General features: G+C 37.2%; 1 protein-coding gene across 1 annotated transcript in view; it reads right to left on the minus strand.

The window, feature by feature from the left end:
• Window positions 1–3,439: 3,439 nt before the first annotated feature.
• Window positions 3,440–24,187, minus strand: part of LOC115840362 (solute carrier family 22 member 10-like) — a 38,816-nt gene continuing 18,068 nt past the window's right edge. Inside the window, exons 3-10 of the mRNA XM_030833098.1 lie at window positions 14,331–14,485; window positions 14,060–14,228; window positions 12,630–12,753; window positions 12,049–12,164; window positions 8,805–9,019; window positions 6,633–6,741; window positions 5,654–5,857; window positions 3,440–3,500 (exon numbers count right to left, since the gene is read on the minus strand). Of these exons, the coding sequence (XP_030688958.1) occupies window positions 3,440–3,500; window positions 5,654–5,857; window positions 6,633–6,741; window positions 8,805–9,019; window positions 12,049–12,164; window positions 12,630–12,753; window positions 14,060–14,228; window positions 14,331–14,485 (1,153 nt within the window). The remainder of the gene's footprint in view (window positions 3,501–5,653; window positions 5,858–6,632; window positions 6,742–8,804; window positions 9,020–12,048; window positions 12,165–12,629; window positions 12,754–14,059; window positions 14,229–14,330; window positions 14,486–24,187) is intronic.

The following is a 24,187-nucleotide window of genomic DNA, read 5'->3' on the forward strand; positions in this document are numbered from 1 at the left end:
GAAAAGGCATATATGCTGTTTACCAGGGTGAACTCCCTTTCTTTTGCTCACTTCCCATCTATTTTCTAAAAGAGTTTGTGAAGGATTCATGTTAATTCCTTTTAAATGTTTGGTAGAGTTCACCAGTGAAGGTAAATTAGACTGAGCTTCTCTTTGTAGGAAGTTTTAAAGTAGTAACTTAAGATCTTTAATTTTTATAGTCTTATTCAGATTTTCTATTCCTTCTTTGAGTCAGTTTTGGTAAATTTTGCCCTTCTAGGAATTTGTCCATTTCATCAAATTATCTTATTTCTTGGCATTCAGTTGTTCACAGGATTACCTATCTGCTCTTTTTTATTTATGATTTTAGAAACTTGAGTCTCTTCTAATTCTTCTCTTGGTTAAGGCACTTAAAGTTTTATTCACCCTATTTTGTTCACCTTTTCAAAGAATCAATTTGGTTTCACTGATTGTTCTCCATTGTTTTTCTATTATCTCTCTCTTTTTTATCTTTGTACTAATATTATTACCTTCCTTCTGCTTTCTTTGGATTTAGTTTTCTCTTCTTTTTCATGTTCAAAGATTGAAGGTTAGATTACTGATTTGTGCTCTTCCTTTTTCTTTAATATAGTCATTTTCTTCCATGTCTTTTCCCCTAAGAATTGCTTTAGTGCATCCTATAAGTTTTGTTATGTTATGTTTTCCTGTTCATTCATCTTGAAAAATTCTCTAATTTTCCATGTGATTTCTTCTTTAACTAATGGTTAGGTAGAAGTGTATAACTTAATTTCCTCATATTTGTAAATTTCTCAAAATTTATGTTGTTGATTTCTAATTTAATTCTATTGTGGTCGAAGAACATATTTTGCATTATTTCCATCCTTTACTGTGTCTAAAGGCTTGTTTGATGGACTAATTTATGGTCTATTCTGGAGAATGTTCCATGAGTTCTTGAGAAGAATATGTACTGTGATGTTTTAGGCGAAGTGTTCTATACTTGTTAGGTCTTCTTTGTTTATAGCATTGTTCAAGTCTTCTTTACACTTCCTGACCTTCTAACAAAGGTTCTATCCATTATATTTAGCAGGATATTGATGTTTCCTACTATTACTGTTGAATTTTCTATTTCTACCTTCAGTTCTGTCAGTTTTTGCTTCATCTATTTTAGGGTTCTGTTGTTACATTTATGCACATTTATAATTCTTATATCTTCTCGATTAATTGACCTATTTATCATCCTAAAATGTGCAGATTTTGCTTTCGTCACAGTTGTTGTCTGAAAGTCTATTTTGTATGATATTTATATAGTCACACCAGCTATCTTGCAGTTGCGGTCTGAAAGGTATTTCTTTTTCTCTCCTTTTACTTTCAATCTATTGGTATCAGGTCTAAAGTCTATTTCCTGTAGACAACATAGAGTTGGATATTTTTGTTTCTCATCCAGCCAGTCTCTGCTTTTAATTAGATTGTAAATATTATTATTGATGCAGTTGGAATCACATCAATTATTTTGATTTTATTTTTCTTTCTGTCTCATGACTATTTTATTCCTCTAGTCCTCTTTTGATACCACCTTTAAAGTAAATATTTTCTAGTGTATCATTTAATTTATTTAAGTATTTTAAACTCTTTTTTTTCTCAGTGGTTTCTCAGTAGTTGCTCTAGAGGTTATAATACACAGCATAAGTTATCAGAACCTACTTCATATTTATACTCACTGAATTCCATAATATATAGAAACTTTACTCCTATAGAGCTCTATTTCCTCCCCCATCCACTTTGTGCTATTATTTTTAAGACATGTTAATATATTACTATATATACTTTCACAGTCTAGAATAGTTGCCCCATGAGTTCTTTCATGGTGCATTTAGTCAAAAGAGAACAGATTCAGTATGCTTACTCTATCTTCTTCAGGATCAGAACCCTCCTCCTTTTTTAAGGGAAGCTCTGTACCACAGCAAACTAGTCGTATATGTTTAATTTTGGTATATATGGTGTATATATGTGTCTTTTTAACACTGTTTTCTGTAGATAATTAAGTTCTGTAATTAAAATTTTTTAAAAGAAAAAATAAAGAATAGGACAAAAGGGAAATTAACAGGAAGCAGAGAAACACATAAAGTTTGGTAGCAAGAGAGAGAAAGATGATGAAGAGGGAGAAATTATGAAACCATGCTCCATAGGATTAACGGAAGCTGGTGTTTAACAGAAATCATTGAATGTGTCTAACATAGCAGCAGATAAGGGAACAGTTTCTTAGAAAACCCTCTGCTTGTAACCTGCCTTTACTGATTAAGCCTACTTCATTTGTATTTTTTCCCCTTTCTCTAACTGCAAACCCTCCAAATTTCATGAACCCTACATAGTTTATCATCAGACTTCTAACCACCCCTATAGATAATACTTCTGATGTATGAGTCACTAGGGTAATGGGGGCTTAAGTTGTTTTCCAAAAATTTGGAGTCAGCTCCTGCCCAATACACCTGGCTAAGACTAGTTGAGCCCACTGACCCTAAAGCTGGGCCTGCACAGAAATGAGTTACTTCATCTTTCCCCAATCTCCAATCACCTTTCCAAATGCCTGAGACCACTCTGCTTCTTTATATCATAAATATCTCAAGCCTCTGGCCTTTGGAGATGCATATCTGAGATTTATTCTCCTGTGTTCTCACTTGGCTACCTCACAAATAACACTTTCCCTGTTGCAAACGTCAGTGACTCAGTGTTTGGCTTGTTGTTCGACGGGCAAACAAACCTGGTTTGGTTCCATATTTGGTGAGCAAGCCAGGAGATAACTCCAGACAATCCTTTTGCCCATGGTTCTTCAGCCCCTTACCAGTATTGATAGCCTGTGGATGAGTCCAAACAGCTGCCTGGTAGACACTCCACAGGATTTCCCCCAGACCCAAAAAGATCAGTGTTTTCAAGTCGCTTAGGCATATCCCAAACAACTCAATAATATTTTTAGGAATAAAAAGTATCTAGCATCCAAGAAGTTAAGACACAGTGCTTGGCATCCATCAAAAATCAGGTAAGTAAAGTTATAGGAAAATAAAATCCATGATAAGGAGAGAAACTATTAATGAAGAAAAAGATAAACTAAATAGTCCTATATCTATTACATGAAATAAATTTATAGTTAAACATTCTCCCACAAAGAAAACTACTGTGGAAATTTTACCAAATATTTAAGGAAGACATATTACCCATTTTACACCAACTCCTTCAGGAATACAAGAGGAAAACATGTTTCCTAACATTCTACGTGGGCACCATTTTTCTGATCATGGAATTACATGTTCCAAGAAATCATATGTTTAATTGCAAATTACTGCCATGATTGTAAATGAGATTCATGTTCCAGTATACTTTCTTGCTAGTATGTAAAGATAAAGGAAAACTCCCATTTTTTTCTTCATATCTTTATTTTCCTCACCAGTCATCTCATGAAATCCACTTAAAATTTTGTCACTTTAATGTAGAAATCTTTTTCATGTGCTTCTCTTGAGAATTTTTTGCTGGAAAAACTAAACAGAAAAAACCAAATCAACCGATGAGTTAGCAAATAAAAACACACATTAAAAAATAGAAAATAATAAAAGTAAGTTTGGATGCCATCCATGCACAAGTACAAACTGATCCTTAACCACCAGCTTTTTATAATCCAATAAAATCCATGAGAGATTGACACTCGTCCTGCAAAAGGCTCTGCTGACTGTGCAGACCCAAGAAAGCAGTTAGAAAGTGCTACTCTCACTTGGTCTTTTTAGACCTCTGACCAAAGACACCTTTGGAAAGTCAAGGGGTGAGTTGAAAATCTTAGCCCCATTTGTTATGCAGTGAAATGTGTCCCTTCAAAAATTCATATGCTGAAGCCTTAACTCTCAGTATCTCAGAATATGAGATTGCCATATTTAGAAACATGGTTCTTGCAGATATAATTAATTAAGATGAAGTCATACTGGAGTAGGTTGGGCCCCTAAACCAATTTGACTGGTGTCATTATACAAAGGGGATATTTGGACGTAGAGACATGCCAGGGAGATGCCATGTGGAGATTGGAGTTAAGCTGCCACAAGCCAAGGAACTACCAGAATCCAGGAGAGACCTGGAACAGACCCTTCTCTAGAGCCTTCAGAGGGAGCATGGCCCTGCCAACAACTTCAGCTCAGACTTCCAGGCTCCAGAACCGTGAGACAATACATTTCTGTTGTTTAATTCACTCAGTTTGTGGAACTTTATTATTGAGGCCCTAGGTTATGAAGGTAGCATATTTCTCATATTAAAAGACTTTTACTAGTTTCTTTTTTCCCCTATCCTTGATACTTTCCGTTACTTGTAGTGACAAAATTTGCCTGAATCTTACAAGTGCCTACACAAGATTTATTTCTTTATTATCTTATCAAAGAGAGTCTTTATATTTTTTCTTTAAAAAATTTTTTTAACATCTTTAATGGAGTATAATTGCTTTACAATGGTGTGTTAGTGTCTGCTGTAGGACAAAGTGAATCAGCTATATATACACGTATATCCCCATATCTCCTCCCTCTTGTGTCTCCCTCTCACCCTCCCTATCCCATCTCTCTAGGTGGTCACAAAGCACCGAGCTGATCTCCCTGTGCTGTGTGGCTACTTCCTACTAGCTATCTATTTAATATTTGGTAGTGTATACATGTCCATGCCACTCTCTCACTTCGTCCCAGCTTACCCTTCCCCCTTCCCGTGTCCTCAAGTCCATTCTCTACATCTGCATCTTTGTTCCTGTCCTGCCCCTAGGTTCTTCAGAACCTTTTTTTTTTTTTAGATTCCATATACATGTGTTAGCATACGGTATTTGTTTTCCTCTTTCTGACTTACTTCACTCTGTGTGACAGACTCTAGGTCCATCCACCTCACTACAAATAACTCAATTTCATTTCTTTTTATAGCTGAGTAATATTCCATTGTATATATGTGACACATCTTCTTTATCCATTCATCTGTTAATGGACACTTAGTTTGCTTCCATGTCCTGGCTATTGTAAATAGTGGTGCAATGAACACTGTGCTACATGACTCTTTTTGAATTGTGGTTTTCTCAGGGTATATGCCCAGTAGTGGGATTGCTGGGTTGTATGGTAGTTCTATTTTTAGTTTTTTAAGGAACCTCCATACTGTTCTCCATAGTGGCTGTATCAATTTACATTCCCACCAACAGTGCAAGAGGGTTCCCTTTTCTCCACACCTTCTCCAGCATTTATTGTTTGTAGATTTTCAGAATGGCCATCATCAAAGAGTCTTTAGCTCAACATGATCTTCCTAACATTGTTCCTTCACTGGTCATCCCATTTCTTTTCCCTTTATATCCCCTGCTCTTATGGATCTGAGGATCATGAAATACTATCATGAGGGCAGGTAGGATATGCCCTCACAGTAGAGCTAATTGCTGTCTCTTCAGCACTAAAACTACCAATGAGAACAGGGCAGAGAGGAATCTCTGCAGTCTAGACTGGAACTCACAATGGTTAGAAATGACCTTGCCACTTGTGAAGGCCATGGCCCAAGATGGAAGTATCCCAGGCAGGCTCAGCCTTACCAGTGATCTGAGGGACCCACTCTGTGTTTTGTCTTTCTCACTCACAGATCCAAAGCACACAGTCTCTCCCAGGGGATGGCTAGAAGCATTACTCACTTATTTTCCACATCCTGGATGGTGTCAAGCAGAGGCAGATTTCTGGTTTCAGGTTGGAAAGGGACAACAAGACTTGCAATAATGGGACATACTCCATAGATGATCCAGGGCAGAGTGGGTAGATACACCACCAGGGTCATCAAGAGGGGAGCCAGTGCTGACCCACACCTACTAGCCATTACATCTAATCCCAAAGCTTTTGCCCTGAAAGATAAACAAGAATACATAAGAATCCAGTAAAAATCCACACATGTAACTTATGATCTATTATTTTGATGTGATTATGGAACACACTAAAACACAATTATTACATATGTGGGCTTTACGAAACACTGGTTTTTGTGATTTGCTCTGTGATTTTCTAGCTGTCTTGGACAGGGTCAAAATGCGTTAAGACGCGTTTTCATCATTTTAATAAAAACAGATGTACTGAAGTACTGCTTAGCACAGTACACGGCACCAAGTCAGCTTTTCTGATAAACTGTGGTGATAATTGTTTTTTAGTGTATTGTTACTATTACAAATAATTGCTTTATAATTAACATTTCTTATTATGTTATTCCACAATAAGCATCAATTAGCTGGGAAAGTCCTATTTTTTGGCCCTGGAGGGATATTCAAAGCTCTTGGTTTTTGATTTTTCATTTTCTATTCTAGTAGTACAGTTTACAGTTATTAGATGATAAACAATAAAAAGTCACTTTTTAGAAAATCCGTATCCAAAGCCAACCTCAAGGACACAGTAATTAAGGTTAAATCCACTTTTTTTGTTTGTTTTTATTTTCTAATATGTTTGGTGCTTTATATTTCTGTTTTACACTCATAACTGGAACTTACAAATGGGCAACTACTACCTTATTATTAGTGGAATTAGAACATTTTCCTGGTCCCTTTCCTAAACCACAAATTATATTAAACTACTGGATACTATATATCAATCTTTACTCAGGCTTTGGAAGGATATAAAAAATCCTTATACCTGAGGAGAGTGGGGATGAGTTCATTACAGTGGACAGAATAACTGGTGATAGAAGCGGCACCACAGCTGATTCCCACACTTGCCAAAGTCACACACAGGGTCTGCATTTCTAGAGAGAGGAAGACCAGTGAGGTTAAGAACGCTGTGTTAAAGGAATCAGCCACCACCAACTTTATTCAGGACAAACAACTCTACAGGTTATTTGTATGTTTGAAATAGATTGTAGAAAATATCACAGTAGCAGGATCATGGAGTCTTATCAACTGAGAAAGATAAAAGTTATCAACATAGGTTGTAAAATGTACATAAAATTGTCTCGGTTAATTGTAGCAAATCTCTCTGTATATCTGAGATTTGCCAGAGAAGAAGAAAAGGTGAGTGTGGCAGAAATTTGCTTTTAGTTATTCTGTCCAGTACTTGCTCTATGCTTATTATAGAAGGTAGGACTGTCACGTGGACAATTACTGTGTCTAAGCCTCAGCTTTGACCTTGAGGACTTTACAATTAAAGTGCAGAATTTAAAGTGACCAGTCATCCTGGTTTTCCTGGGAATTAGGAGGTTTTAGCAATGTGAGATTTTCATTAATAAAACCTGGAAAGTCCCAGACAAACCTCAGTGAGTCAGTCAACCTCGTGTAGATACAGCATTGCCATGGGGTGAGTATGGCCCAAGAGAGTAATAGAGGGACAGGGCTTTTCTGTCAGGGGACAGGCTGAAGAGAAGCTGGACCTACATCAATGTTAGACATGAGGAACCAGGAACGGAAACTTCTATTTGGAAAAAAAGAATTTGGGACCACTAAAAAAAATTTCAGAGAACCAGTTTTCTGCACAGTATAAAAAGAAATCTAATTATAGCTTTATCATATTGGAAAGAACTCTCGTGCAAGGGAGTAAGCCTGCATCGTTAAGGATATTCTAAAGAGCAGAGTCCACCCATCTGTAATGCTGTGAAGCATATTCTTGCATTGGGAGATGGTGAAGCATAGCGCTCACTAAGGTTCTACTAATCATTACATATCATTTTTCTATTAACTTGTAAAGTAATCTAACAGGGAATGGACAAGGATTTTTTTTAATACCTATTTTAATTAATTTATTTATTTTTGGCTGTGTTGGGTCTTCGTTTCTGTGCGAGGGCTTTCTCTAGTTGCGGCAAGCGGGGGCCACTCTTCATCGCGGTGCGCGGGCCTCTCACTATCGCAGCCTCTCTTGTTGCGGAGCACAGGCTCCAGACGCGCAGGCTCAGTAGTTGTGGCTCACGGGCCTAGTTGCTCCGCGGCATGTGGGATTTCCCAGACCAGGGCTCGAACCCGTGTCCCCTGCATTGGCAGGCAGATTCTCAACCACTGCGCCACCAGGGAAGCCCCGGACAAGGATTTTAATCTGCTTAAATTCTATTCCTACTGTTCACTCCTTCATTCCTTGAAAAAGGGGGATTTTTTTCATTTCCTGGGAGACTCTCATGAGCAAGAACTGCAGTCATGGTGACTTAACACCACATTCATATGTGGGTATGTAGAGACGGGGAAGTGACTAGTCATCAAAGCTGGTAATGAAGAACCCAAACAGAGGGAGTGACCATGCTGTGTCCTCACCTGGGGGATCACTGCAAGGCCTCACTCCTCCATACTTGTTATTTGAAGTGTGAATGGACAAAAGGCAGGTAAACAATTGCTGTCTTAGAGAAATAATCTGGGATAAATTGTACCAGTTTAAGACACTTCACAATGTGATGAGATGAACATATGCCTGATTTGCCCCTCGCTGATCTTTAGTTTTTTTCCCAAAAAATTTTTAGCAGAATTTCTCATAAACCATCAGATTGGTTTGGGGGGAATACTTAGCACATAACTGGTACCCCTTTTTTTTTTTTTGCGGTACGCGGGCCTCTCACCGTTGTGGCCTCTCCCGCTACAGAGCACGGGCTCCGGACGCGCAGGCTCAGCGGCCACGGCTCATGGGCCTAGCCGCTCCGCAACATGTGGGATCTTCCCGGACCGGGGCACGAACCCGTGTCCCCTGCAGCGGCAGGCGGACTCTCAACCACTGCGCCACCAGGGAAGTCCCTGGTACCTCTTTTTAAACCTGACTTCAGACAAGTGTGACCAATACAATCCCTGAAGGGTGGGAAAAAGACACTTTTTTCCCCAAAGTCCAGTCTTCTCTCACCTTGGGGCACAAACGTGTTGGTCAAAATGGAAAGTCCCACCAGGAACATGAAAAGCATCTGAGTTGGTCGACGGCCCATATAATTCAATACTAGAAGTGCAAGACATCGGGCTAAGGCAGTGAGAACGCCAAAGATTACCTGGAACAGGAAAATATTGCTCCCAAAGTGCTGTAGGTTGATAAAGATGCCAAAAACGGGTATTGTGCTTGCAAATCTGCAGTGAACAAAAGAGGAAAGACACAAGCTGTAAGATTTAGAGCCAACATGTTGCAGTCGATTATTATATTGACACAGGTAGCCAATGACCAATGTTTGACAATTAAGGTGTAGTCTGATTTGTATAACACTTCCTTTTAGGGTGATAACGTTACCATTAAAATAACAAGGAAAACGATATTCCTTTTGTCCTTCTTTTTTTGAGTCAAGCATAGAGTTAGCAGTGACGGGAAAACATAACCTGACTCAATCACCGAACTGGATGGTATAGAGAATTTGAATATATAAGCATTAAAACTTAAAATTTAGGGAAATCATTTCTTTTTGAGAGTTGTCTGTATGCTGTGAGTCCTCCCTCTATTCCGCCAACCCCAATACTGTAAAGCATTTCCCTTTCCTCAACTAGTGACTGGAACTGCAAAGAAACTACCTGTGTCCCCTTGACTGGGAGCATAGTGTCCTGGTTTCAAACACAGTTCTGGGAAATTTAAAGGTCATAACAGAGTTCTTGGGGCTAAAAGAAAATGTAAGAATTCAGGAAAGCAAACATGTACCAACTGTACCATCAGAAATGGAATCAAAGATTCCCACTGAGGATCTACCTTTTACCCAAAGAGCATCTAAGGGAAAGGAGTCCACATAAAAGATCTATTTCACCCAGAGAGAGACAGATTTAGGTATTGCCATAGAAGAAACCATCACACTAAATAGACATTTCTCCAAAGAAGATATACAGACTGCCAACAAACACATGAAAGAATGCTCAACATCATTAATCATTAGAGAAATGCAAATCAAAACTACAATGAGATATCACCTCACACTGGTCAGAATGGCCATCATCAAAAAATCTACAAACAATAAATGCTGGAGAGGATGTGGAGAAAAGGGAACCCTCTTGCACTGTTGGTGGGAATGTATACTGATACAGCCACTATGGAGAACAGTATGGACGTTCCTTAGAAAACTACAAATAGAACTACCATACGACCCAGCAATCCCACTACTGGGCATATACGCTGAGAAAATCATAATTCAAAAATAGTCGGGGATTCCCTGGTGGCGCAGTGGTTGAGAGTCCGCCTGCCGATGCAGGGGACACAGATTCGTGCCCCAGTCCAGGAAGATCCCACATGCTGCGGAGCGGCTGGGCCTGTGAGCCATGGCCGCTGAGCCTGCACGTCTGGAGCCTGTGCTCCGCAACGGGAGAGGCCACAACAGTGAGAGGCCTGCGTACCGCAAAAAAAAAAAAAAAAAATAGTCATGTACCAAAACGTTCACTGCAGGTCTATTTACAATAGCCAGGACATGGAAGCAACCTAAGTGTCCATCAACAGATGAATGGATAAAGATGTGGCACATATACACAATGGAATATTACTCAGCCATAAAAAGGAACAAAACTGAGTTATTTGTAGTGAGGTGGATGGATCTAGAGACTGTCATACAGAGTGAAGTAAGTCAGAAAGAGAGAAACAAATACCGTATGCTAACACATATATATGGAATGTAAAAAAAAGAAAAAAAAAGGTCAGAAGAACCTAGGGGCAAGACGGGAATAAAGATGCAGACCTACTAGAGAGTGGACTTGAGGATACGGGGAGGGGGAAGGGTAAGCTGGGACAAAGTGAAAGAGTGGCATGGACATACATACACTACCAAACGTAAAACAGATAGCTAGTGGGAAGCAGCCGCATAGCACAGGGAGATCAGCTCGGTGTTCTGTGACCACCTAGAGGGGTGGGATAGGGAGGGTTGGAGGGAGTGAGATGCAAGAGGGAAGAGATATGGGGACATATGTATATGTACAACTGATTCACTTTGTTATAAAGCAGAAACTAACACACCATTGTAAAGCAATTGTACGCCAATAAAGATGTTTAAAAAGAAAATAGAAGAAAACATCACAGAACACAGCAATTGCAAACAGGTCTTTTCCTATCATTGTAGGTACTTTTTCCTTCCACTCTGATTATCTAGAATTCAGAAACGTAAGTCTGTGTCCTAGTGGATGTGAAAAGGTCAAAAAGCACAATGGAATTAAATGAATAAGCAGTCTACTAGGATATGTCCGGGAAAGATAAATTATACTATTCAATAGTCACTTTCTTAAGCTTGGCAGTGGGTGTTTATCGTCCTGTGTGCTTTTTGTCCATGTGTGTGAATCTTCAAAAATTCAGAATTTAAAATTTCTCCTCCTGACGATACCAAAGTAAATACTTATGTCCCCTCAAGAGATAATGAGCAAGACTTTAACAGAAGCCCTTGTGCTAACACACAAAAAACTGTATCCAAATTGGAAACAAATAAAAGTCCATTGATATTGAAGTACATAAAGAAATTGTAGTGTATTCATCCAATGGAGACTAAAGCACTGGGGAGGAGAACAACCTACTGTCACGTGCAACAGAATGGATGAATCTTCATGAATGAGCATGAGATGACCTGTCACAGAACCCTTCTATCATTTATATTATGTGAAGGTCAAGGTCAGGCAACACTCATCTGCAGTGAAGGAGATCAGAACCACTGTTAAGTTTTATTTGGCACAGGAGAGGGCGGTGAGCAGAGAACAGTGTTGGGCAAAGGTGTGGAGGTGAATATTGCTGAACCAGAGAGTTGAGGGGAAGTCTTGGGGAATTAGGATTTTCTATCTTGATCTGTATGTTGGCTACCTTTTTACATACTGACATATTCATTGATTTGTAGATATTTCTGACCTCTTCATGTTTCTGTTTGCAACGTTTGCTTCAATTAAAATTGAAAGAAAAATGCAGAAAATTAAGTGCCCAAATCTGTACTGTGATGGAAGTTCTCAACATCCATCTCCAGAGAAAAGACTGATAGTGTGAAATGACCTAACTAAATTTCATCATATAAGCAGTTCCGTGTGAGTGTTACTTGGTGTGATTTCCTCATTTTTTCTCCAAATCAGCGCCTCCCTCTCACAGCACTGTTAAAACCTATGAAATACATAGATTCATGTCCCCACTCTTTGAATGTTGTCATGCACTGCGTGGCGCCCACCTCACAAAGAGCAGGAGACAGATCCTCTTACGCAGGTTGGGTGTGCGGAACAAGTCAAATACAGTGGTTTTGGTCTGTGCGGCCTCCAGCTCCTCCTGCATGGTCGCTCTCAAACCCTTCAAGAATGACAAACGTGTCATTTGCCAACACAGTGCCAGGTACTGTGATGAGCACTGGCACCCGATAGGAGAGGAGAGATGTGTTCCCTTTCTTTATAACGTAACATATTACACATGCAATCACAGGAGTGAACATGGTATGAAGAAGGATGCAGGGAGTTAAGGGAGACTCCAGGAAATTAAATGGCAACAATGATATTTTGAAAATGAGGCCACAGAGGTGGGTAGGGCACCCAGGAGAGTACATAGGGTTTAGAGTCAGATCAGGAATTGAGCTATAGGAAGAAGCTCTGTACAGTGCTCACAGCTTCTTTTCTATGAGATGGCCATGAAAGACCAGGGAATTTGCATTCTCGACTAGCTGCCCTTGTTAGAAAAGCAGTTTGTCTCTAATAAGGAGAAGGCACGTGTCAATTTGTATCTTCTCTCCAACCCAATGACCACCTTCCCCTTCCTGCTCACCTCCATGTTCAGGGCTGCTTCAGCATTCTTTATTCCATTTCTGTGAGCAACTTTTTTAAGTTCCTTTAAGCCCTCATCTGGTTTATTGGTGATAATCAGCCACCGAGCAGATTCCACCAGCCACCTGATGAGAGACGGGCACACTAGTGCAGGCAGCTATCTCTCGCTTATTCGTCCTGCGGTTAATTACAACATCTGCTTTTTGCCTTCCATCCAATATCCACCACCAATTGAAGTGGTGGCTATTAGATGGAAGGCAAAAAATGTACTACATGCATAGGGTCACAGACTTTGTTTTCAAATTGCCTCTCTGCTTATTCACCAGGAGATTTTCCAAGAGGCTTATGAAGCTTAAGTTTGAGAGTCCCTCACTTGCATAATTCCCTTCCAAAGCTTAGCATGAGATCTGGCAAATTTGTGCCGTAGTATATATTCTATATATAGTATATATAATGTGTATTATATATATATTATTATATATAGTGTATATAATGTATATTATATATATTATTATATATAGTGTATATAATGTATGTTATATATATTATTATATATAGTGTATATAATGTATATTATTTTGACAAAAGAAGTCCCCAAATTATGTAAACTTTTAGGCCAACAAATATTGTGAATACTCCTGCCACTACCAGAAGTGTCGGTAACTAACTACATAAATGAGTCACTTATTTACATCTGCTTTAGTTTTCTTATAACTAAATGGAAACAATAAGCACATCTTCCTTGTTATGAGAAAAGAATGACTTAGCAGATGAGTCTGACATGGATTACACTCTTCTTTCTCTCTGTACTCATCTCACTATAGTAATCCTGTAGTCATCTTTCTGCGATCTACTAAAGCTAATTCTCCCTAGAGTGGTTTTAAGTGTAGGGATGGAATTATCCATAAATAAATATTTGTTAAAATTATTTAAGGGAAGAGGGAGTGTTGAACATGTAATGTAAGTCGTCCAATCTGCATGTCATTTTCACTTCTGGAGAAATTCTGTTGCTATTTTGTTAAATTGCTCTATGAATAAATTTTCTGCCTCTTCCTTTATCCAATTTCATCTGCAACATAGAAGATCATGGAAAACTTTATTGTACCTTATTCATTCCAAAGCCAAAAAATTGAAGGTATATCTTCAAGTCTATAAGAAAAATAATATTGGAATAACTCAATGACCACAATACTGGGTAAGACTTAGGAAGCAAAATGGCAGAAAATACCTCGAGCTCCCTGGAAGGAAGATCACTGTTACTCCCTATTCTACTTCTCAAATCTCAAATTGATCAGAGTGAACAAATGAGAAATGCTGGTTTAGGTCAAATCAACAGGAAATGGTCCAGGGAATAAGAAAATCAGTATATCCCAAATCAATATGCATTTTCATCCTAGGTTCCCTTAAGTGGAGTGAGAGAGAGGCTCATACCTTGAGGAGAAAAAGAAGACAAAGAATGGTATAGACACCACCAGCTGCAGGGTATGCCAGTCTCGAAAGACAAAAGCCAGTCCTCCCAGCATTATCTGTCCAATACTAATGGCACAGGTTATCAGTGTTATTACCATGGCTTTTGACTGGGACCTTGTCCACTCTACAACTGAAAGAAAACCCAAATGGGATATTAATGTCACATAAGGGTGAAATTTCAAGGTTAAATTCAAGGCTTGCAAAATCAAGAAAATCAAAACTGTTGACTTACTGAGCATCCAGTTATTTGTTATGATGACCACAGCAGAACAACCTGACCAGAAGCGTAGTGAGCAGTAAATGAGGAAGGTGGGAGCAAAGGCTGCACAGGTCCCAGAGACGGCGAGCTGGAGCGAACACCACCTGAGAATCAACTTTCTTCCAAACCTAAGAAACAGAGAGGCAGGTTAGATTATGGGAGCAATGATAATTTGTGGTAAAAAAAAAATTAAGAAAACAAAGCATACATTGAAATTTAGACAATGTTTTAGCAAGTGATTCTTTGTACCTGAAACCTTGAGTAAACAAGAGCTAAATCAACAATGGAAATCACTTCATATTAACACTCTGGTTTACAGACTAACATTACTATACTAAAACTTCATCATCCAATCCCCAGGAGGACTCTGACAGGAAGTGATACCATACGAAAGAAACTACAGTGTTGGAAATTGGAATACACCATGAGCATTCATTGTACTAACATATGTATTTACCATAGTGGAGAGTCTGTATAGTGAGCTAAAAGTGTACTTTGGTCTCTAGCACCAGACAGGTGAAGATGCAACTGATACAAATGATCAGTGAAGCAATGCATCAAAGTTGTTGAAGATTTATGTAAGAGTCACTCTTTGTTGAATCTGTATTTATAAACCTCAAGTAATGTGCTTTCCTAGAATAGAATATAGGAGCGCCATAACCCAGACAGTGACTATTGTATCAACCTCTCACAGGAAAGAATTATGTAAAATGGAGAATGAAGGGAAAAAGAATGTGAAAGACAAATAAGGAAAAGTGAATTTTGTCTTTCATTGGGCATCAAGAGAAGAGGGTCTTAGTAGAGACATCGTGGACTAAACGAGATGTGGTAATGTAAATATAAGCCCATTGTCTGAAATAAAAACAGACAGACAGTGTTTGGTATTAGGAATTCCTCTGCAATATTTTAAAATAGAATCAAATAATTTCCCCCCAAACAGAAAATGGGATACATAAGAACAAACACAACACCAAATAATCATGTTCATAATCACTATCATCATCAAGAAAATAATTTAGAAAACAAAAAATGAAATGGTAGATGGAAAGAAAATTCCAAAACAATCACATCAAACTAATTGCTAATGACCTAAACACTCCATCGAATGATAGAGATTACCAGAGTGAGTTAAAAAACAGATGTACTAGGCTTCCCTGGTGGTGCACTGGTTGAGAGTCCGCCTGCCGATGCAGGGGACACGGGTTCGTGCCCCGGTCCTGGAAGATCCCACGTCCCACGGAACGGCTGGGCCCGTGAGCCATGGCCACTGAGCCTGCGCGTCCGGAGCCTGTGCTCCACAATGGGAGAGACCACAACAGTGAGAGGCCCGCGTACCACAAAAAAAAAAAAAAAAAAAAAAAAAATTTCATTCTTTTACATGTAGCTGTACAGTTTTCCCAGCACTTCTTATTGAAGATGCTGTCTTTTCTGCATTGTATATTCTTGCCTCCTTTATCAAATATAAGGTGGCCATATGTGCATGGGTTTATCTCTGGGCTTTCTATCCTATTTCATTTATCTATATTTCTGTTTTTGTGCCAGTACCATACTGTCCTGTTTAGTGTAGCTTTGTAGTATAGTTTGAAGCCAGGCAGCATGATTCCTCCAGCTCCGTTTTTCTTCTCAAGATTGCTTTGGTGATTTGGGGTCTTTTGTGTTTCCATACAAATTGTGAAATTTTTTGTTCTAGTTCAGTGAAAAATACCATTGGTAGTTTGATAGGGATTGCATTGAATCTGTAGATTGCTTTGCGTAGTATAGTCATTTTCACAATGTTGATTCTTCCAATCCAAGAAAGTGATATATCTCTCCATCTGTTTGTATCATCTTTAATTTCTTTCATCAGTGTCTTATAGTTTTCTGCATACAGGTCTATTGTCTCCGTAGGTAGGTTTATTCCTAGGTATTTTATTCTTTTTGTTGCAATGGTAAATAGTAGTTTTTCCTTAATTTCTCTTTCAGACTTTTCATCATTAGTGTATAGGAATGCAAGAGATTTCTGTGCATTAATTTCGTATCCTGCTACTTTACCAAATTCATTGATTAGCTCTGGTAGTTTTCTGGTAGCATCTTTAGGATTTTCTATGTATAGTATCAGGTCATCTGCAAACAGTGAGTTTGCTTCTTCTTTTCCGATTTGTATTCCTTTTATTTCTTTGTCGTCTCTGATTGCTGTGGCTAAAACTGCCAAAACTATGTTGAATAATAGTGGTGAGAGTGAGCATCCTTGTCTTGTTCCTGATTTTAGGGGAAATGGTTTCAGTTTTTCACCATTGAGAATGATGTTGGCTGTGGGTTTTTCATATATGACCTTTATTATGTTGAGATAAGTTCCCTCCCTGCTTACTTTCTGGAGGTTTTTTTAAATCATAAATCAGTGTTGAATTTTGTCAAAAGCTTTTTCTGCATCTATTGAGATGATCATATGGTTTTTCTCTTTCAATTTGTTAATATGGTATATCACATTGATTGATTTGCATATATTGAAGAATCCTTACATCCTGGGGTAAACCCCACTTGATCATGGTGTATGGTCCTTTTAATGTGCTGTTGGATTCTGCTTGCTAATATTTTGTTGAGGATTTTTGCATGTTTGTTCATCAGTGATATTGGCCTGTAGTGGTCTTTCTTTGTGACATCTTTGTCTGGTTTTGGTATCAGGGTGATTGTGACCTCGTTGAATAAGTTTGGGAGTGTTCCCCTCTTTGCTATATTTTGGAAGATTTTGAGAGGGATACGTGTTAGCTCTTCTCTAAATGTTTGATAGAATTCACCTGTGAACCCGTCTTGTCATGGGCTTTTATTTGTTGGAAGATTTTAAATTACAGTTTCAATTTCAGTGCTCGTCATTGGTCTGTTTATATTTTCTATTTCTTCCTGGTTCAGTCTCTGAAGATTGTGCTTTTCTAAGAATTTTTCTATTTCTTCCAGGTTTTTCATTTTATTGGCATATGGTTTCTTGTAGTGATAAAAAAAAGTGATGTACTTTTATACTGCCCACTGTAGTACTTAAAATATTGTCAGTTGAAAGATGGACCTAGAGTCTGTCATACAGAGTGAAGTAAGTCAGAATGAGAAAAAAAAATACCGTACGCTAACACACTTATATGGAAACTAAAAAAACAAAAAACGGTACTGATGAACCTAGTGGCAGGGCAGGAATAAAGATGCAAACGTAGAGAAAGGACTTGAGTACACAGACGGGTGAAGGGAAAGCTGGGACGAAGCGAGAGAGTAGCATTGACATATATACACTACCAAATGTAAAATGGATGGCTAGTGGGAAGCTGCTGCATAGCACGGGGAGATCAGCTCGATGCTTTGTGAGGACCTAGAGGGGTGGGATAGGGAGGGTGGGAGGGAGGGGATATGGGGTTATATGTATACATATAGCTGATTCAACCTTTTATACAGCAGAAACTAACACAACATTGTAAAGCAATTATACTCCAATAAAGAGGTAAAAAAATGTAAATTGACAGAAAAAGATATAGAATTAAAATAGTAATAATAATGTGGGAGTCTTTATATTAATATCAAACAAAATAAATTTCAAAACAAAATACATTTCCAGAAAAGATAATGCTGGAAATGTCAGATGTACCTTAACTTAAAAAAAGTTTGAAATACATGAAACAATATTGACAGAATTAGACACATAATTCACAATGATATTTGGAGATATGTTTGAATGTTTTTAATGTCATATGATAGATACAATACTTGTCATTTTAATCTTTTTTAGATGTACAAACCTGTGATTAATTACATTCGTCATGTTGTGCTACCATCATTGTCTTTTTTCTGAGACATTTACGTCAACACAAAGAGAAATTCTATCACCATCAAGCAGTAATTTCCCATTCATTCCTGCCCTCTTATTCTTCTGATATCACTAATCTACTTTCTGTCTCCCTTAATTTGCCTATTCTAGATATATTTCATATAAGTGGATGCCTACAACATTTGTTCTTTTGTGTCGGGTTTATTTCATTTAGCATAATTTTTTCAAGGTTCATTCGTGTTGTACCATGTACCAGAACTTCATTCTTTTTTGCTGTATTTGATATACAGCTGTCTAAGTCCCTGTGTTTAGAGTATACACCTAGGAGTGGAATTGCTGGTTCAGATGGCAATTACATGTTTAGATTTTTGAGGATCTGTCAAACTGCTTTCCACAGTGGTTTCACCAATTTATATTCCCACCATCAATGGACAAGAGTTTCAATTTCTCCACATGCTCACCAACATTTGAAATTTCTAATTTTTTTGAAGTACTGTTGATTTACAATATTATATTAGTTTCTGGTGTACAGCACAGTGATTCAGTATTTTTGCAGATTATATTCCATTATAAGTTATTATAAGATAATGGATATAATTCCCTGTACTTTAAAATATATCCTTGTTGCTCTTCTGTTCTATGCACAATAGTCTTAACTATCTCTTAATACCATACCTCTAATATCTTCCTCCCCACTTTCTGTCCCCTTTTGTAACCACTAGTTTGTTTTCTGTATCTGTAAGCCTGTTTTTTTTTTTTTTTGCATACATTCATTGGTATTATTTTTTAAGATTCCACATATAAGTGATGTTATAGAGTATTTGTCTTTCTCTCTCTGACTTATTTCACTAGCACAATATTTTCTAGGTCCATCCACATTGCTGCAAGAATTTCATTTTTATCATGGCTGAGTAATATTCCATTTTAAATATATACTACATCTTCTTTATTAGTCTGTTAATTGCTCCCATGTCTCAGCTATTATAAATAGTGCTGCTATGAATATTGGGGTGCATGTATCTTTTTGAATTAGTGTTTTCAGTTTTTTCTAGATATTATCCCAGGAATGGAATTGCTGGGTCATATGGTAGCTCTATTTTTAGTTTTTTGAGAACCTTCCATACTGTCTTCCACAGGGGTTGCATCAATTTACATTCTCACCAATAGTGTACAAGAGTTCCCTTTTGTCCACATTCTCACCAATATTTGTTATTTGTATTCTTGTTGATAGCCATTTTGACAGGTATGAGGTGATATCGCATTGTCTTTTTAATTAACATTTCTCTAATGATTAAAGATGTTGAGCATCTGTTCATGTGCCTATTGATCATCTGTATGTATTCTTTGGAGAAATGCCTATTTAGATCTTCCTATTTTTTTATCTAGTTGTTTGGTTTTTTTGATGTTGGTGTGTATGAGTTATTTACATGTTTGGATATTAACCCCTTATCAGTCATATCATTTGCAAATATTTTCTCCCATTCAGCAGGTTGTCATTTCATTTTGTTGATGATTTCCTTTACTGTGTGAAAGCTGTTAAGTTTAATTTTGTCCCAACTGTTTATTTTTGGGTTTATTTCCTTTACTTTAGGAGACAGATCCAATAAAAACATTGCTTTGATTTATGTCAGAGTGTTCCACATATACTTACTTCTAGAAGTTTTATGGTTTCTAGTCGTACATTTAGATCTTTAATCCATTTTCTTTTTTTATTTAAGTGTCTATGGTTTTAGAGAATGTTCTAATTTCCTTCTTTTACATGAAGCTGTCCAGTTTTCTGAGCACCACTTATTGAAGTGACTGTCTTTCCTCCATTCTATATTCTTGCTTCCTTTGTTGATCATAAGTGTATGGGTTTATTTCTTGGCTCTCTATTCTGGTCCATTGATCTATATGTCTGTTCTTGTGCCAGTACCACACTGTTTTGATTACTGTAGTTTTGTAGTATACTCTGAAGTCAGGGATCTTGATTCCTCCAGCTCCGTTCTTTCTCAAGATCATTTTGGCTATTGATGGCCTTTTCTGATTCCATTCAAAATTTTAAATTATTTGCTCTAATTCTGTGAAAAATGTTCTTGGTATTTTTATAGGGATTACTTTGAATCTGTAGATTCCCTTGGGCAGTATGGTCATTTTAACATTAATTCTTCCAGTCCATGAACACAGCATATCTTTGCATCTGTTTGTGTCCTCTTCAATTTCTTTCATCAGTGTCTTGTAGTTTTCCAAGAACAGGTCTTTCATCTCCTTAGGTAGTTTTATTCCTAGGTATTTTATTCTTTTTGATTGATTGGAAATTGAATTTTGTGTTTGATTTCTCTTTCCAATAGTTTTTTGTTAGTGTATAGAAATGCAACAGATTTCTGTATGTTAATTTTGTATCCTGCAACATTGGTGAATTCATTGGTGAGCTCTGGTAGTTTTCTGGTGGCATCATCGGATTTTCTATGAATAGTATGACATCTGCAAACAATGGCAGTTTTTTAAAAAATTGTTTTCTTTCATTTCTTTTTATTGTATTTGCATGGTTAGGACTTCCAATACTATTTTGAATAAATGTGGCAAGAATGAGCACACTTTTCTTGTTCCTGAACTTATAAGAAATGCTTTCAGTTTTTCATCAGTGATTATGATGTTAGCTATGTGCTTGTCATATATGGCTATTATGATGTTGAGGTATCTTTCCTCTATGCCCACCTTCTGAAGATTTTTTACTGTAAATGAATGTTGAATTTTATCAAAATCTTTTTCTCCATCTATTTAGATGACCATATTGTTTTTCTTAATTCTTCAGTTTCTTAATGTGGTGTATCACATTGATTTGTTTGCAGAAACTGAAAAATACTTGCATCCATGCAATAAAGCACACTTGATTATTGTGTATGATCCTTCTGATATATTGCTGGATTCAGTTTCCTAATAACAACATGTTATCCAGGATTTTTGCAACTATGTTCTTCAGTGATATTTGCCTCTAATTCCTTTTTTTGTGACAGCTTTGTCTGGTTTTGGTGTCAGGGTGATGATGGCCTCATAGAATATGTTCAGAAGTGCTCCTTCCTCTGAAATTTTTTGGAATAGTTTGAGAAGTATAGATGTTTTTGTTTTTTATTTTATTTTATTGAGGTATAGTTGTTTTACAATGTAGTGTTAATTTATGCTGTACAGCAAAGTGATTAGTCATATATATACATGACTATATATATGAATATATATATATTCATTCTTTTTCATATTCTTGTCTTTTTTTGTTTATTACAGGACATTGAATATAGTTCCCTGTGCTATACTGTAGGAACTTGTTTGTCCATTCAGTATATAATAGTTTGGATCTGCTAATCCCAAACTCCCAATCTATCCCTCCCCCACCACTCCTCCTGCTTGGCAACCACAAGTCTGTTCTCTGTATCTATGAATCTGTTTCTGTTTTGTAGATAAGTTCTTTTGCATCTTATTCTAGATTCCATATATAAGTGCTATCATATGCTGTTTGTCTTTCTCTTTCTGACTTACTACACTTAGTATGATAATCTCTAGGTCCATCCAAATTGCTGCAAATGGCATTATTTCATTCTTTTTTGTGGCTTAGTAGTATTCCACTGTATATATGTACCACTGTATATATTTACCTTCTTTAGAGAAGGATAGATATTAACTGTTCTCTACATGTTTGGTAGAATTCCCCTTTGAAGCCATTTGGCCCTGGACTTTTGTTTGCAGGAAGTTTTTAAATTAAAGATTCTATCTCACTTCTACTGATCAGTCTGTTCAAATTGTCTGTTTCTTCTTGACTCAGTATTGGCAGGCTGCATGCTTTTAGAAATGTGTTAATTTCTTCTAGGTTGTCCAATATTTAGATGTACAACTAGTCATAGTATTCTTTTATGATTTTTTTGTTTCTCTGTGGTATCAGTTGTTATTTCCCCTCTTTCATTTCTTATATTGTTTATTTGGGTCCTCTCTCTTTTCTTCTTAGTGAGCCTGGCTACAGGTTTATCAATTTTGTTTATATTTTCAAAAAACCAACTCTTGGTTCCATTGATCTTTTCTATTCTTTTAATCTATATTTATTTATTTTCTTTCTGAACTTTATTACTTCCTTCCTTCTAGTGACTTGTGTTTTGTTTGTCTTTCTTTTTCTAATTACATTTAGGTGATTTATTTGAGAATTTTCTTGTTTTGGGGGGAAGACCTGTATTGCTATAAACTTCCCTCCTAGAACTGCTTTTGATGCATCTCACAGTTTATGGAAAGTGTGCTGCATTTTCACTTGTCTCAGGGTATATTCTGATTTCCTCTTTGATTTTGTCATTGACCCAGTGGTTTCTTAGTAGCATGTTATTTAGTCTCCACATGTTTGTTGTTTTCCCATTTTTCTTCCTGTGGTTGATTTCTGGATTCATACTGCTGTGGTAGGAAAAAATGTTTTATATTATTTCTATCTTAAATTTGTTGAGACTTGTTTTGTGGTCCAATATGTGATCTATCCTGGAGAACATTCCATGTGCACTTGAAGAGAATGTGTATTCTGATTTTGGGGTGAGGGGGATGTACTGTCCTGTAGATATCAACCAAGTCCAACTGGTCTATTGTGTCTTTAAGACCACTTTTGCCTTACTGATTTTCTGTCTGGATGATCTGTCCACTGATGTCAGTGGAATGTTAAATTTTCCTACTATTATTGTATTATTGTCAATTTCTCGCTTTATGTTTGCTAGTGTTTGCTTTATATATTTAGGTGTTCCTCTATTGAGTGCATATATGTTAGCTAGTGTAATATCCTGTTCTTGTATTTATCCGTGTATTATTATATAAAGCCTTCTTTGTCTTTTTTTATAGGCTTTGTTACAAAATCTATTATGTTTCATATGAGTACTGCTACTTCTGATTTCTTGTCGTTTCCCTTTGAAATATCTTTTTCTATCCCTTCACTTTCAGACTCACTCTCAAGTTGTCTCATGTGGGCAGCATACTGAATGTCTTGGTTTCTTTTCCCAATTAGTTACTCTATATCTTTTGATTGGAGCAGTTAGTTAATTGATATTTAAAGTAATTATTGATAGTGGTGTACTTTTACAATTTTATTACATATTTTCTGGTTGTTTTTATAGATCTGCTTTCTTCATTTTATCTTCTTTTAGTTCCTACTATTGTGATTTGATAATTTTCTTTTTTAAATATTTTTCTTAATTTTTATTGGAGTATAGTTGATGTACAATGTTGTGTTGGTTTCAGGTGTACACACTACTATATATAAAATGATGATTTTCTTTACTAGTGTGCTTGGTTTTCTCTCTTTTTGATTTTTGTGTATTCCTTTTATAAATTTATTTATTATTTATTTTTGGCTGCGTTGGGTATTCCTTGTTGCACACAGGCTTTCTCTAGTTGCAGGGAGCAGGGGCTGCTCTTCCTTGCACTGCATGGATTTCTCATCGCGGTGGCTTCTCTTGTTGCGGAGCATGTGCTCCAGTCACACGGGCTTCAGTAGTTGTGGTGCATGGGCTTAGTTGGTCCGTGGCATGTGGGATCTTCCCCAACCAGGGCTCGAACCTGTGTCCCCTGCCTTGGCAGACGGATTCTTAACCACTGTGCCACCAGGGAAGCCCTAAAAATATTTATTTATTTATTTATTTATTTGGTTGCACCCTGTCAGTTGCAGCAGACGGGTTCCTTAGTTGTGGCATGCATGTGGGATCTAGCTCCCCAACCAGGGATTGAACCCAGGCCCCCTGCATTGGGAGCATGTAATCTTAACCACTGCACCACCAGGGAAGTCCTGATTTTTGTGTATTTACTATAGGCTTCTGACTTATTTTTACCATGGGGTTCATGTATGTTGACTCATAATTATACCCACTTGTTTTAAACTGGCTGTTAATTTAAATTCAAACACATTCTAAGACATACACATTTTTATTCCCCTCCCCCACATTTGTGGTTTTGATGTCATATTTTACATATTCATGTTTATCTCTTAACTGTTTATCTCATAGTAGTTATGGTTGTTTTTTACAATTTTTTGACTTTTAATGTACACCTGGCA

This window comes from Globicephala melas, chromosome 8, assembly GCF_963455315.2.
Source record: "Globicephala melas chromosome 8, mGloMel1.2, whole genome shotgun sequence".
In the NCBI taxonomy this organism is placed as follows: Eukaryota; Metazoa; Chordata; class Mammalia; order Artiodactyla; family Delphinidae; genus Globicephala; species Globicephala melas.